Source organism: Podarcis pityusensis, assembly GCF_964106645.2.
Source record: "Podarcis pityusensis genome assembly, chromosome: 6".
Lineage (NCBI taxonomy): Eukaryota > Metazoa > Chordata > Lepidosauria > Squamata > Lacertidae > Podarcis > Podarcis pityusensis.
Window position 1 is genome coordinate 57,427,548 of NC_138030.1, and position 13,690 is coordinate 57,441,237.

General features: G+C 40.6%; 1 protein-coding gene across 4 annotated transcripts in view; it reads right to left on the bottom strand.

The window, feature by feature from the left end:
- The window catches only part of SSBP3 (single stranded DNA binding protein 3), a 167,713-nt gene that overhangs the window by 17,754 nt on the left and 136,269 nt on the right, over positions 1-13,690 (bottom strand). For 2 of the 4 annotated variants that reach the window (XM_081010675.1, XM_081010676.1), the window contains exons 6-7: positions 4,382-4,462; positions 3,441-3,500 (exon numbers count right to left, since the gene is read on the bottom strand). In XM_081010675.1, the coding sequence (XP_080866801.1) occupies positions 3,441-3,500; positions 4,382-4,462 (141 nt within the window). The remainder of the gene's footprint in view (positions 1-3,440; positions 3,501-4,381; positions 4,463-13,690) is intronic. The other 2 variants (XM_081010677.1, XM_081010678.1) reach the window with 1 other exon arrangement.

Here is a 13,690-nt window from a genome sequence, read left to right on the forward strand (position 1 = left end):
CTTTCCCCTAAGCCAACAGCGAAAGGTAGGTATGGCAGAGGGAGTGGCATGAAAAAAAGCAGCATTTTTAAAAGTACCATTTATTTGTATGAGAAAAATGTAACATATGGGACATCATTTTCACAATACACATGTAGGTGGAGAATGGCCTCAGTTTCATTCCCTGAATGGGTAAGTGATATCTCTTATTTATCCCAGTTCATCTATCATCAGTTCCTAGAGTGTCACGTGTGCATAGTTGAATGCTACAACCCCCTTGTCTACTAGCCCATTGAAAAAAGGGGATTTCTAGGGGAGAATTAGAAGGAAGGATTAAACAGTCCTTTCCTTCCAGTTGTTGACGGTCTTCTAGAAATGCCTTTCACCTTTGCGTTACCTTGGCCAAATGGGTTTACTGACACAATTTGTAATTTTGTCCACTCCTGGCCTTCTTCAGAAAAGAAGCCTCCTTTTCTAGAGTTCACGGGCGCTTTCAAAAATCATGCTTCTCATGCCATAAAGCCAGAGTAAAATAGCTCCAGGTGTTTGGGTGGGCTAATTGACTGTGGCAACTCTTTTGATGCTAAGTATTCTTCTAGGTTTGGTCCTTAAGTTCACCTGTGTTTATCTAGCTCGTGGGTGTTTTGTAAACACCCTCCCTCCAGTTACCTGCTACATATAAGCATCCTTCATAAGCACCTATATTTTCCACAAGCATATTGAAAATGCATACTTAAAAAGCCCCTTAATGGATGGGGACCAAGGTATCTTATGGAGCACTTCCACCCACACCACCCAGCCTGGGCTCTTGGATTGTCTCAGGGGGCTCCTTCTTGTTCACAGTGTGGGGATACAGGGTAGGGGCTTATCAGTAATGGCACCATCACTTAGAAGCCATGCCATTCAGGACCTTCTTTGACATAAACAACTGCCCTCCCAGGTTTTTGAAGAGCTTGGTTGAATCTGCTCTGGAGTTTTAGTACAGTATAGCCTGCATTACTGCAGGTTTTAATGTGTGAACTGCTTTGTTTTATCACTAGGTTTATATTTATTTTCACTGTAAACTGCTTTGGGACCACTTTGGAATTGAAAAGTTGTATTTAATTTTTTATAAATAAACATATATAGCTATAACAGTGATGGAGTTTACCTGCACTGGTGGGGTAAGTTTTGATCAGGGTAGAATCTGCATGCATTTTTAAAATGTTGTGAAAATGTTGCTTTAAAATGTTGTGAAAAAAAATCCTTTTGAAAAATACATTGAATTTGCTATAGCTCACAGTTGCCATCTAGTGTCTAGTGTATTGCACTTCACAACACATTTGCAGCTGCACAGCTGAGTCCACGGTTTACAAACTCACGGGGTGTCACTTTTTTGGGGGGGTGCGAAATAAGACCCGAGTTAGAAAGATCATGAACTTCCATCTTTGCCGCTACCTTTTGGTTTGGGGTACTTATACTCCAGTCTCAGCTACACTAAACGCCTAGGTACCTGACTCCGCCCCCCCCCCAATTCGACAACAACGATTTCCTCATTGGAGAAAAACATAAAAGCTTTAAAATGAGCCAGGAAGTTTCTTAAATATACCATTTCTCTCTTGCCTAAATGGCTAGATCTGCTTTCCTAAACATCAGTCATTGCTATGCCTTCATTCATTGGCTAAAGATACAGAAAGAGGAACAGGCTCATTATTTTGTTTTAACAAAACAAATGAGCAGAGTAGCAGCTGAATATTCTGCCTCATATTTCAGGTTCAACAAGGGCTGAAGACTTACTTCCCCTCCACTTCTTTTTGTAATGAAAACTTGGAATCCAGGAAAGATGGCTTATCAGGTGGGTGAGGGGGGTGATATTCTCCTTATCTTCCCTGCAGATGCCCACATGCACATATCCCATTCCTCATGAATCTATCATATATCTTCATTTTTTAAAAAAACAGTCATCCATATGCAGCCTGAGTCTCACAGTGAAGGTCCTTGAATGAAATGCTACTGATGCCAGTGCAATTTTAAGGTATACATTTGGGAAATGCACTGCGTTAAAGAAAGTTATCTGTTTGCCAACACAGATGACATTTCATCAACAAGGGTGATAGCGTTTCCCCTTCCTTACTTAACAGAAGTGAACAGATTGTGATGATGCCATTTGTATTTAAAATACGTCAACGCATTTTGTAGAAATGGTAAGATTCCTTTTTTCTTGGGCAACAAATCCTTTCAACTTCATAATGTGCCTTCCATATTTTGATAAAGCTGGTGAGAAAAGACAGATATCGTCTCTCTCTGTCTAGCTATAAGCAAGTTTGCGATTTGGACATTTTCTTTAAAAAATATTTTTTAAAAAATAGTCCAGATCCCTCTTAACATCACTACTTAATAGAAGTTGTTGGCTGTAACTTAGACAGAGAACTGGTATTCCAAAATGAATATATTGATACAAAACTTAGAAATATGTGATGCATAAAAGGTGCCGTGAAACTCCTGCATAGCTTTATGGGTCCCTTAAGGAGCTATGCACAGTTCAAACAAAATGGACAGAGGACCTCTGCAACTGAGGATAGGTGAGATCCAACATAGCCAAGAACATGGTAACTCTCTGATCCAGTTTTGGCAAGTCCACTTACAAAGCCATAAGTGAGTGTGATGGCACTGGATGTACATTTTTTAAAAAACAACAACACGTAAACCACAATTATATATATAATTTTTTTAAATCCTGCACAGAGTTATAAAAAGGAATTTAAATTGCATACAAGATTCCTTAATATTGTTGTTGTTATTGTTTTGGAAATGTGCAGGTGGTTAGTGTACATGGAGGACAAAGCTTTCAAGGGCTACCTAGTCGTGATGGCTTTATGCTACCTCCAGGAACGGAGGCACAATACCTCTGAATTCTAGTTGCTGGGAAACCGCAGCAGGAGGGAGAGTTTCTGCCCTCATGTCCTCCTTGTGGGTTTCCCCAAGAGGCATCTCTAGTTGGCTGCTGTGGGAAACAGGATGCTGAAACTAGATAAGCCTTTGGTCTAATCCAACAGAGTTCTTGTTATGTTCTAGCCTCCTGCAGCAATTTCAAAGAGGAATTTAATGTGATCATTGGTCAAGAAAGGCCAGAAAAGCATGACACTCAATAGGATGGCAGATTTTTTTTTTGAGAGTCGGTAAATCTTCTGTGCACATCTTACAATCTGGTTTGCATGAACTCCACTTACAAACGACAAGCTGGCTACAGACAGGACATCCTTCTGCCCTCAAGCTCCCACTATTTACTACATATATGCATTTATTATCTTGTGGCAAAAGATCACCTGAGAGCTTTACAATTCCCCCTTTAAGAAACGGGGTGTGTGTGTCTGTGTGTGGTAACTCATTGCAACCCCAGTGTTAAAAAGTACATGAATGAAAGAATAAACATCTTAAGCCTCAATCGTGTTTTAGCTGCGAATACTGAAGAAATACAATACCTGATTTCCCATTCTGATTGGGGGCCGGGGACCTCCTGCGTATCTTGGTGACATAAAAGGCTGTAAGCATATAAAATTAGTTCAGTGGCAATGAACGCTCAAAAGTGGAAGTAAACATTATAACCACTTCCTTCACAACTGCTCTTTAAAATACCAAAATTGATTGTATTTCCCTTATTCTACACACGTACACACAAACTCCCCAAACCGAGCATTTGATTAGCACAACATTTCTGAGGTGAATTCCAGGCCAAATGAATGAAAGATTTAATATACTGCATTCCATTCAACTTGTAATTAAACTTGACACATATACACACAGAAGCATTTTTTAATAAAAACAAAAAACAAAACCCTGCTGATAAGAAATATTTAGACTCTTAAGTCTTTGACATTTGTTGTGCTTTACTGTATTTATTTGTTTAAGGTTAGGATGGTTTAATAATTTTTGACAAGAATTAAAATTAGCACAAATGAAAGTACCAAGCGAATATTAAGATACTTTTTAAACAGACTGGTAAATGAAAGTGCGGTTTGGGGAAGAGAAGAGTTTAAAACATTTCAATGACAAGTAGTGAAAACAAGCACTTAAACCGTACAATGATTGTCTTAATGCTGTTCGGGGTTGGGGGGGTGGAGGATTAGAAAAAAATGATATTTGTATGTAAATTAGCATGTCTGAAAATCGAAAGCTACTTTGTAATCTGATGTCAATGGAACAAATGCAGCCAAGAGGAACAGACTTCCTAGCGGAGGTGAGATGAGGTGGAATGAAAACGATTTTGGGGTCCCGGGATCTTGAGTGGATGTAAATTCACAACGCTCCGCAAACTACCCTGGAGCTGCTTGCTGGTTAAGTTAGCGGAAGGGTGTGGCTCCCACATGCTTTGAGAGTTCACACAGAACACACATATCACAGCAGTGCCCTGCGATGTCTTTACCTGACTGTGGGGTCCCATCATGCTGTTGGGGTTGTGAGGTGGAGGCTGTGCGTGTGGCGAGGGCTGAGAGCCAGGCGGTCCCTGTGAGGTTAGATAGCAGAAGGTGGTTATAGGTCAGGCACATGAATGTGCAGGAAAAGAGCTGGCTTAACAGGAGAAGCTGGCGAATCTTCACAGGGAATGAATATTTTGTTTCTGAACATCGCAAACTTCCAAAAGAAAAAGAAATAGAAATTGGGGGGCGGGGGGGGGGGAGAATGCGGGCAAAGAACCAATAACTGTCAAAGCACATCAAATGAGCTGTTAATTCTGAGTGAGCGAAACAGCTTGTGCCCTCTGACATTTGTGATGGGATCGCTAGTGAGTCCAACGCTGGAATTGCTGCTCGGTGCTGGAATTTTACTGCTGTGCGGACAGACTAAAATAGGTGCAATGTGTGGCGGCACATAACCTGTGAGCAAACATTTTCATTGCCGAACCTTAATAAATGCAAACTGTGATCTCAATTAACACAAAAAAGTCTCCAAAATATCTGGAGTGGGGGTGGGAAAAAACCTGCCTCGTCTAGTCTCACACTGGAAATTGCACACATGGCACCGAAGAAACGCAACATGTCCGCCAACTGTGCCCTGGCATCTGCCCGTGTTCAGGCACGCTTTATTCAAATTATGTAATTCAGCAGATTTGGGTAAACAAAAAAACAAAACAAAACAAAATGCAAATCTGCGTTGGCTGTATGGATCATGATATGGGTCTGGGCAATACAACTTATGCAAGCTGAACAAAAAGCCCCCCCCCCCAGGTGTATTGCACTGTACGGTTTCAGTCTTCCACAAGCCTGCACTATTAAATGCATCTGGATAAGTGCTTGAAGAACACATAAAAAACTAGCTCACCCACAATATATTCCTATTAGATTAGCAATAGTACTTTTCTGTGTTTTCATTTGCCACTTGGGTTAAGAATTTAGAACAAGAGAAAGTTAACAAGAAGGTTTATGATGATGATAATAATAAAAATAAAAATGCTTAATAACATGCTTAATAACTTTACCTAGACTTCCAATTCTAGGAAGTTTGTAGCAGCAGCAATAACTTATCATTTCTACACACAAGACTATAGTGTCACATTTTTGAGACCAGAACTGTGGTCCTTCACCAAGATTAACTATCTATTGAGGCAACAATTAATCTTGCATGCAGATATGATTTTACCTTGGGGGGGGGCTTATATGTGCCTGAGAAGAAAAAGATTCATTTGTATAGTTTCAACCCTGCAATGCAGGGCTGTAGGATTAAACATCATTTTAATTCCCTCCATTCCTGGAATCCCGGAAAACAAGAAGTTTATTTCAAAAAAAGTGTGTTCTTGAACATGAATAACCAAATTCGCACTATGATGTACACATGTTCCCTGTGTAATTTTTTCTCTCTCAAACAAACACAAAATTGTAATTGGTCTGGAAAGCAAACAAGACTTGTAAGTACATTATGAGAATCAGCTACACACTTCAGGAAAAGCAGAGGAACAGATGTTCTATACCTGCCATGTTAGTAATTTCAACAAGTGTTCGCCTTCTAGCTGCTGCCAGCAATGGCACGGTTTGTTACCATGAGCAATTTTCTTAATTAACAGACATTAATTAGCCATTTAGCAATTTTGCAAGCATTTGTTTAGCAGCTTTCCTAAACATGAATACCACTGTGATAATGGTACTGATTAGAGGATCCCCTAATTAACAGTACAGGGAAGGAAAATTGAAATCACATAAATTTAAAAGGGGAGGGGAAGTTAATGAAGGCAGGACATATTTGCACCTGCAAATCTTTTGTACCAGGGAAACTTGAGTGCAATGTAAATAAAAGAGGGGGAGAAATTGTTAAAGAGTTAACACGGAAAGATGCAAACAGAGCTCTAAACAGAAGCAGACACTCTGCTGATCCTCCAGGTTATGTTTACGGGATCGTAGAAACTGATTTTCCTTTGCATTAATAAGATCCATTGTACATAGGGTGCTAATATTTGCTCATTAACTCCTTTAACTGAGAATTAAGGGTTGCTTCTCACAGGTTATTTTTTTCTCTAGTACTGATATCTATAAACAAAATACATGAATATAGTGTTCGGTATGATGTTTCAAATGTAGCTTTCCCCCCATTTCAAATACTTAAAAGCACAGAATTAGACCCCCGCTATCAAGTACAGTGGTACCTTGGGTTAAGTACTTAATTTGTTCCGGAGGTCTGTACTAAACCTGAAACTGTTCTTAACCTGAAGCACCACTTTAGCTAATGGGGGCCTCCTGCTGCTGCTGCGCCGCCGGAGCACGATTTCTGTTCTCATCCTGAAGCAAAGTTCTTAACTCGAGGTACTATTTCTGGGGTAGTGGAGTAACCTGAAGCGTATGTAACCCGAGGTACATATTTTGAAATGCATGGGAAGCGTTTGTACCTAACAAAATCAACTTTTAAGACGCAATCACTGTGCAGCAAAGAGAATTTGTTCTCAGCACTAGCTTATCATGTGCTTTGACCCCTTCACAAAACCACATAAAGTCCTTGTGCCTCTTTTAGGTTCCAGAAAATCAAAAACAACTTTTTCAATTACACACAATTAAAGGAAGGAGTTGTCAGGAGCATAATGCAAGTAATACAATTATTTTAAAGTCAACTGAAAATGGTCTCTGGGATGGTAAACACATAAAGATTGCACAATTTAAATTGGAACAGAAAAAGTCGGCTGCTACGTGGATGCCTTTGAGATGCTTTGATCAGAGCACTCTGTAACCTCTGTCTGTAAATGTGCTACCTTCATGTAAACACTTTATCTTCTCTAGACCAAAGAAACTCCCACTTTAAATGAAACTTCTACTGAGTAATTCTCTGTGTGAGGTGAAGCCCAACCCAACCCAACGAAATGGCAATGGGTAGGCAACTGTTGCTGCTATCAATGGTAGCTTGCTTTCAGCCGTTGAGACTGCCTAAGCCCTCTCTGATCGCCTCTAAGCCGTAGCTGCATATGAGTCCTAGAGCTTAACATTTCCACTCTGTCTGGAAGAACAATGTCAAGGTCTTCATGACTGCAGAATCCTAATGAAGCTTGGGTGTGACTTTCATGGTAGAGGAGGATGGGAAGCATCTTTTAGAACAGGAAAAGTCAGCACTGGGCTTATACGCAACTGCAACATAACAGAACGTAGCCTAGAACCTGGGTTGGATTCATTCAAATGCATAACAATTGCTCCTTGTCCCAGATATATTATCACGTACCTCTGAAATGCCTTGCTTCATGACTCCCACATTTCTATCAAACATGTCAATGGTAACCTCAAAAAGAAACTCTTATTTTAGGTCTATTAACATCATATTTGAAGTAGCTTTGACCAAGAAGCCATGTAGCTAATATGATCTACCTAAGTCTCCATGGAACAAAAGAATTACCCCCATTTTATCAATCTAATTTATTTTATAGAATAGTTTATATGCAAGTTTATTTTATTCACATCTTTTTCATTTTATTCACAGCAACCTTTTTCAGCCATGGGCTGGTCCACCGTCCCTCAGACCATGTAGTGGGCTGGACTATATTTTTTGGGGGGGGGGGAATGGATTCCTATGCCCCACAAATAACCCAGAGATGCATTTTAAATAAAAGCACACATTCTACTCATGTAAAAACAAGCTGATTCCTGGACCATCCGTGGGCCGGATTGAGAAGGCGATTGGGCCGCATCCGGCCCATGGGCCTTAGGTTGCCTACCCCTGTCTTAATCCCACCTTTCTTACACTGAGCTCAGGGCAAAGTACATTCAGAGGAGAGGAGTCTGGTGCAAAGCTCACTGCAAAATGAATCTCTTTGGTTGAAGTCCAATGCTATCCATTACCCCATGCTAGTTTCCCCTATAAGAAGTGTGAGAACATGGAATATTTTCTACTAAAGACATAACCTAAAAGATTATAGTCCTTTGCTTCACCCATGTCACCTAAAGAGATAACTTCTTTTTCTGACACACTGTAGTTTGCAAGCAGAAATAATCTGCTGTTAATTGAAAAGGGTAGTGAAAAGAAAACGACAAAACCATTATCTTTCCCAACTGTATCATTAGCCAAGTACTAAAGGAAATCCAGCAGTTCCAAATAAGAACCGTTTTTGGAAAGCTCAGAGCGACTACCCAACTATTCAACTACTTCACATACATTCATTAATGGCAACAATCAAGTAAATCGGTTTTTAAGATAAAATGTTCATAGGACTGGGGGGCAGGGAAACACCTCAAGGAAGTTAAGAATACTTAATGCTGTTCCCACTACTTCATTGCAACTACAGAACAGCAAGTAGTGACCTACAGGATTTACATTCTCATAGGTATTCACCAAACACAGGAATAAAAGTTCCATAGGAAACTTACGCCAATAATCCCTTTCAAAATCTTCACCTCTGATCTTACAGAGCCAGCACTTGCCATACTGCTATAATGTAGAAGCTTCTTAGCCTTCAGTTATCAACCTCTCCTTACTTGAACTTATGAGCAAATTATTTTGTGGTTCTCCTATATTGAAATACCGGTAATTAAAGGCTAAAACATAAATCTAAAATAACCTTGCCTAAATCAGGAATCCTGCCTCTCCACATAATAAATGTTGAGAGATGAACCTCAGGATTTTAAGAAGCCAGTGCCAACCTTCATCAATTAAGGAGACATCACAGATTTACCATTGCTGAAGTGCCCACTAGTCTCCGTTAATGAACATGGCCAATACAAAATGAAGTATTTATTTCCTTATATTTATCCTGCCTTTCTTCCATCATGGAACGACATATTGATTCTATAGAGTAGTAACACAGATGTGTTATTTCTGCATTAATGCCTGCAGACATAATGAAAAGCCTTTCTTGACCAGGAGTAAGTCACAGGATTATGCACTTTTTAAATCCTTGTTAAGAGGACAGCCCCAATCACCATGTAATATTGATACCAAAGTAATGCTTAAAACTATGATCAAGGTGGGTAGGACAAATTTGTTTTAAGATAAATTTATTGTCATTGTCCGTATATACACAGTATACACAACAACGAAAATCAAACACCCACCCAAAGACCGGGTTCACATACACATTTGCACGTATCTCCAACACTCTCATCCTATTCAGACATAATCTATAAAAACATATCATACTCCAGAATGTAACATAACCTATTAAAGGCATAACATAACCTAAAAACCTGTCTCATTCCTTCCTACTCCCTGCTTGCTATTTCTTGCAACTGGCCCTGAGATCATTATTTAGTGCAATCAGAGCTCTTGGATAGAAACTATTCAGAAGCCGTGTGGTTCGTGTTTTCATTGTCCTATATCTTCTGCCCGAAGGCAACAGTTCAAAGAAGTTGTGAGCAGGATGGGTGGGATCTCTCAGGATATTGTGTGACTTCTTCAAAGTGCGAGACGTGAAGATCTCATCCAGGGTTGGTAGTTGGAGCCCAATAACATTCTGGGCAATTTTAATTATTCTCTGTAAAGCTTTTTTATCCGTTTCAGAGCTGCTCCCATACCACGATAATATACTATAGGTTAAGACACTCTCGATGGTACTGTGATAATAGGACAGAAGTAGGTGCTGAGATAGATTCAGTCCCCTGAGCATTCTCAGGAAATACAACCTCCCCTGCACCCCTGTTTTAGACAGGAGGGAGGGTAAGGCAAGGGACAAAGTGATTTCATGGCCTGTTCTCTATTTCTTTACCACAGTTTAAGAGAGCCATTTATAGCTGAACCACCCCTAGGTGTCCCATTACTTGATGTCTATGCTACTAATAAGCATCCACATTGAGAAGTTTCTTTTGCAATTGCAGAAGTATGTATGGCAACCAAACTCCATTTGTAGCAAAATGTCATTTAGAAAATGGTTGAGAAGTTGCACTTTGCCAGTTTGGCCACTGTACATTTTTATGCACCGGTATTTCCAAATTAGCTAAAGAAAAGGACGATTATAACAGAAATCGCAAACATTTTGGGCTTGGAGGCACAATTGGAAATCTAATAAAACATCCATTTTACAGAAGACACTGGTGCTGCTCAGAACTCCCTCCACAAGCAACATGCAGAGAAACCCTATAACCTCCCCACAAAAAAACCCCAAGCCCCAGACCCTTCTTTAAAAGCTGCTAACTAACCAAACCAAACGCAATTTCTTTAAATTTTGGGGGTGTTTGGTGGCCTTGGAGGGGATTTGAGAATAACACCATGTCCACAAGTGCAACCTGGGGACCCCAGAAGAATACCATGGATAAACAGAGCAAGCCTAATAAAAATTCTGCAAAAGAGGAAAAAACCCTGGCAAAACCACTGTCTTTCTTTATGTCAGTAAGCTACAGAACGGTTAAGGCAGACCCACATGTCTTAAAAAGAAAAAAGCAACCAGAAACCACTGTAAGATCAGCTGGTTGAAAAATTGCAGGAGATCTGGAGCTTGGATAAGATGTGTGGTTTTTAAACACAATCAATTACTTGGAAATGGTACAACCAATGGATGAAATCTGCATAATACTTTTTTAAATATTCAAAATATTGAATCTCATAGCAGATTGTGAAGCATATTAGGGAGGATCCCATAACACTGGGAACAGGCAATGGAACGGTACTTGAATGTCAAAGTTGGCAAGTATTATGTGACTTTTTCTGGAGGGCAGTGGGGAGGAGGATAATCTCATTCATTAGAGACAAGGGAAAGGAGTCTAATGTAGATAGGGACTTTTCCCACACAGCCACTCACTATTTCACACTATTTGGCATTAGCCTCAAGGACAGTGGCAAGCCTCTGCCAATTATCACATGCATAGGAGTAGTGAATGGCAGAGCACCTTAACAGGTCGGTCAAGAAGTCCACGTTATGCCCAATTTCTTAAAATTGTCAAGTGAAAAGATCCAAAACAGAACCCAAGCATCCCTGCCTCAGTTAAGAACCCCCTTTGTGCACCAACTGCACAATATAAAACAACTGATCTTTATCTAAACTTAGAACTGTTTTTCCACAGGAGGCAAGGATGACCACTAGCAAAAATGCTTTTTAAAGCGTTCCTCACAGAGGTCAGTTTTACTAGCCCTAGATAGACTGGGCTTCCTCATGAACAGGTTTTAGGGGCTGGGGACAAAAAAACTCACCATCAAGCTCTGCCTGTGCATTTTCAAAGGCACCTTCCTAACCACAACTGCAAGGATGGGGAACCTGTGGCCCATTATGTTGTTGGACTACTGGCTCAGACTGGAACACAACTTGTAGAAGGCTACATATTCTCCATCTCTGCACTACTGAGAAGAGGATGCAGGATTAGATGGATTCTTGTGCTGCTTTTAAAAACATGGGTTGATTAACATAGGAACAACTAGCACACCCATATTCTTACCCTTAACAGAATCATAGAATTGCCGAGTTGGAAGGGAAGCTAAGGATCATCCAGTCCAACCCCCTGCAATGGAGGAATATGCAATTGTCCCATACGGGGACTGAACCTGCAATCTTGGCATCATCAGCAGCACACCACCCTCCCCGAAAAACCCCACAACCCCTTGAGTCAAAGCAAAAAGGAGATTTTGCCTTTCGTGGTGTATCTCCTTTCTGGAGCACCATCATTATACATAGCACTTTAGAGAGTTGCATAAGCGGGATGAGGAGGCAGCCCATGTTCCCACAGACCTTACAATCTGAGAACAGTGGCATTCTAAAAGAGGTACATCGTCTTTCTAAGAAGCCTGGGAACTGGAAACACAGAACGGAGCTCCCTCCTTCTCAGGACTGATACAACGAAAGCTTAGAACTGGAATTTGAAACTAGGGAACCAACAAAACAGAGCCAAACATAATAATAATAATAATAATATAACAACAACAACAACAATTTATTATTTGTACCCCACCCTCATGAAACTAAGACAGTATACAAAGAACATAAGAACATAAAAACAGGCAATCAATTAGTTAAAGAATAAGCGATATTTCTTAGAAACCCAAACCAGTTGGAAACCAGAAAGGGGGTGGGGTGGGATGTAATGTCCGTCTGCTCTTATCCAGAAACAAGATTCATGCATAATATTATCATCTGGGTCAGGATAGAGGCACATCTCAGAAGTGGTATACAAAAGCTGGGGTCCAGGAAGCAACATTCTATAGATGACCATGGAACGGTCTCCCTTGGGAGGTGGTGGATCCTCTTCCTTGGGAGGTTTTTAAGCAGAGGTTGGATGATCACCTGTCATGTATGAACTAGCTGATATTCCTGCATTGCAGGGGCTTGGACTAGGTAACTCTCAGGGTCCCTTCCAACTCCACGATTCTATGACCCTGTTGACCCACAGGCCAAACAAAGGCTAAGCACACACTGTCATTTACTCTGTGCACTCCACTGGTGTCTGAAGCAGAGTTCACATGATGGTGGCCACAATTCTGTAGTTTGTTGAGAAAGACTGTTGTTTGATGCGTTTCCCCTCGAACCAGCTTCTATCCAATTTGAAAACGCAGGCTGAAGTTACACTGAAGTATGCACAGTTCAGGCAGCTGTTGCACATGTGTAGATGACAGGGGTTTGCAGTCGCAGGGAACAAAATCTTATAATGCCTACTGGATGAAGACATCTCCACCCCCTCACAAGTGTGTAGAGTAACAGCAAATGCGACTTGAAACACAGCAGGGGGGAAATGACCTTGCTGCATTTTAAGCCACTAATGTGTATGTTCCCTAATACATAAGAGGAAGTATTAAGGAGTACTTAATATATTAAGTATTAATGTATTAAGAAAGCCTTCAAAACTCTGACCTCAAAGGATCCCAACTTATAGGAAACAAAAAGAGTTCCGGACCTTGACGCCTTGGTTTTCTGCATATAAGCTTTCAAACATGTTCTCACATCTATCTTGGGCCATGCCCTCTCCTAACCACCTATGAATAATACAATCAGAGAATTGTAGAGTCGGAAAGGACTCTACCACCTTGGTGCTCCCCTGATGTTGTTGGACCATCATCCTTGGCTTTTGGCCATGCTGCTTGGGGCCAATGGGAGCTGTAGCTGAAAACCTCTGGAGGAAAAGGCTGGCACACAGCAATGCTGCTTGAGCAAAAGACGAAAACAACTTTTGAAACCTGGAGGGTTATAACTTTAGCTTCAAAGCTCTTAGAGCCAATTCCTTTCTTCAGTTATTAGTTTTTCCACAGAAGAGAAGGCAGCCACAAGGGTGTCAAATTTAGGTATACCTCCGTCGTCATCAGCAATGTATTTTTAGGAGAGAATACAGTGTGAGAAATTGCTAGTGGTTTTGGT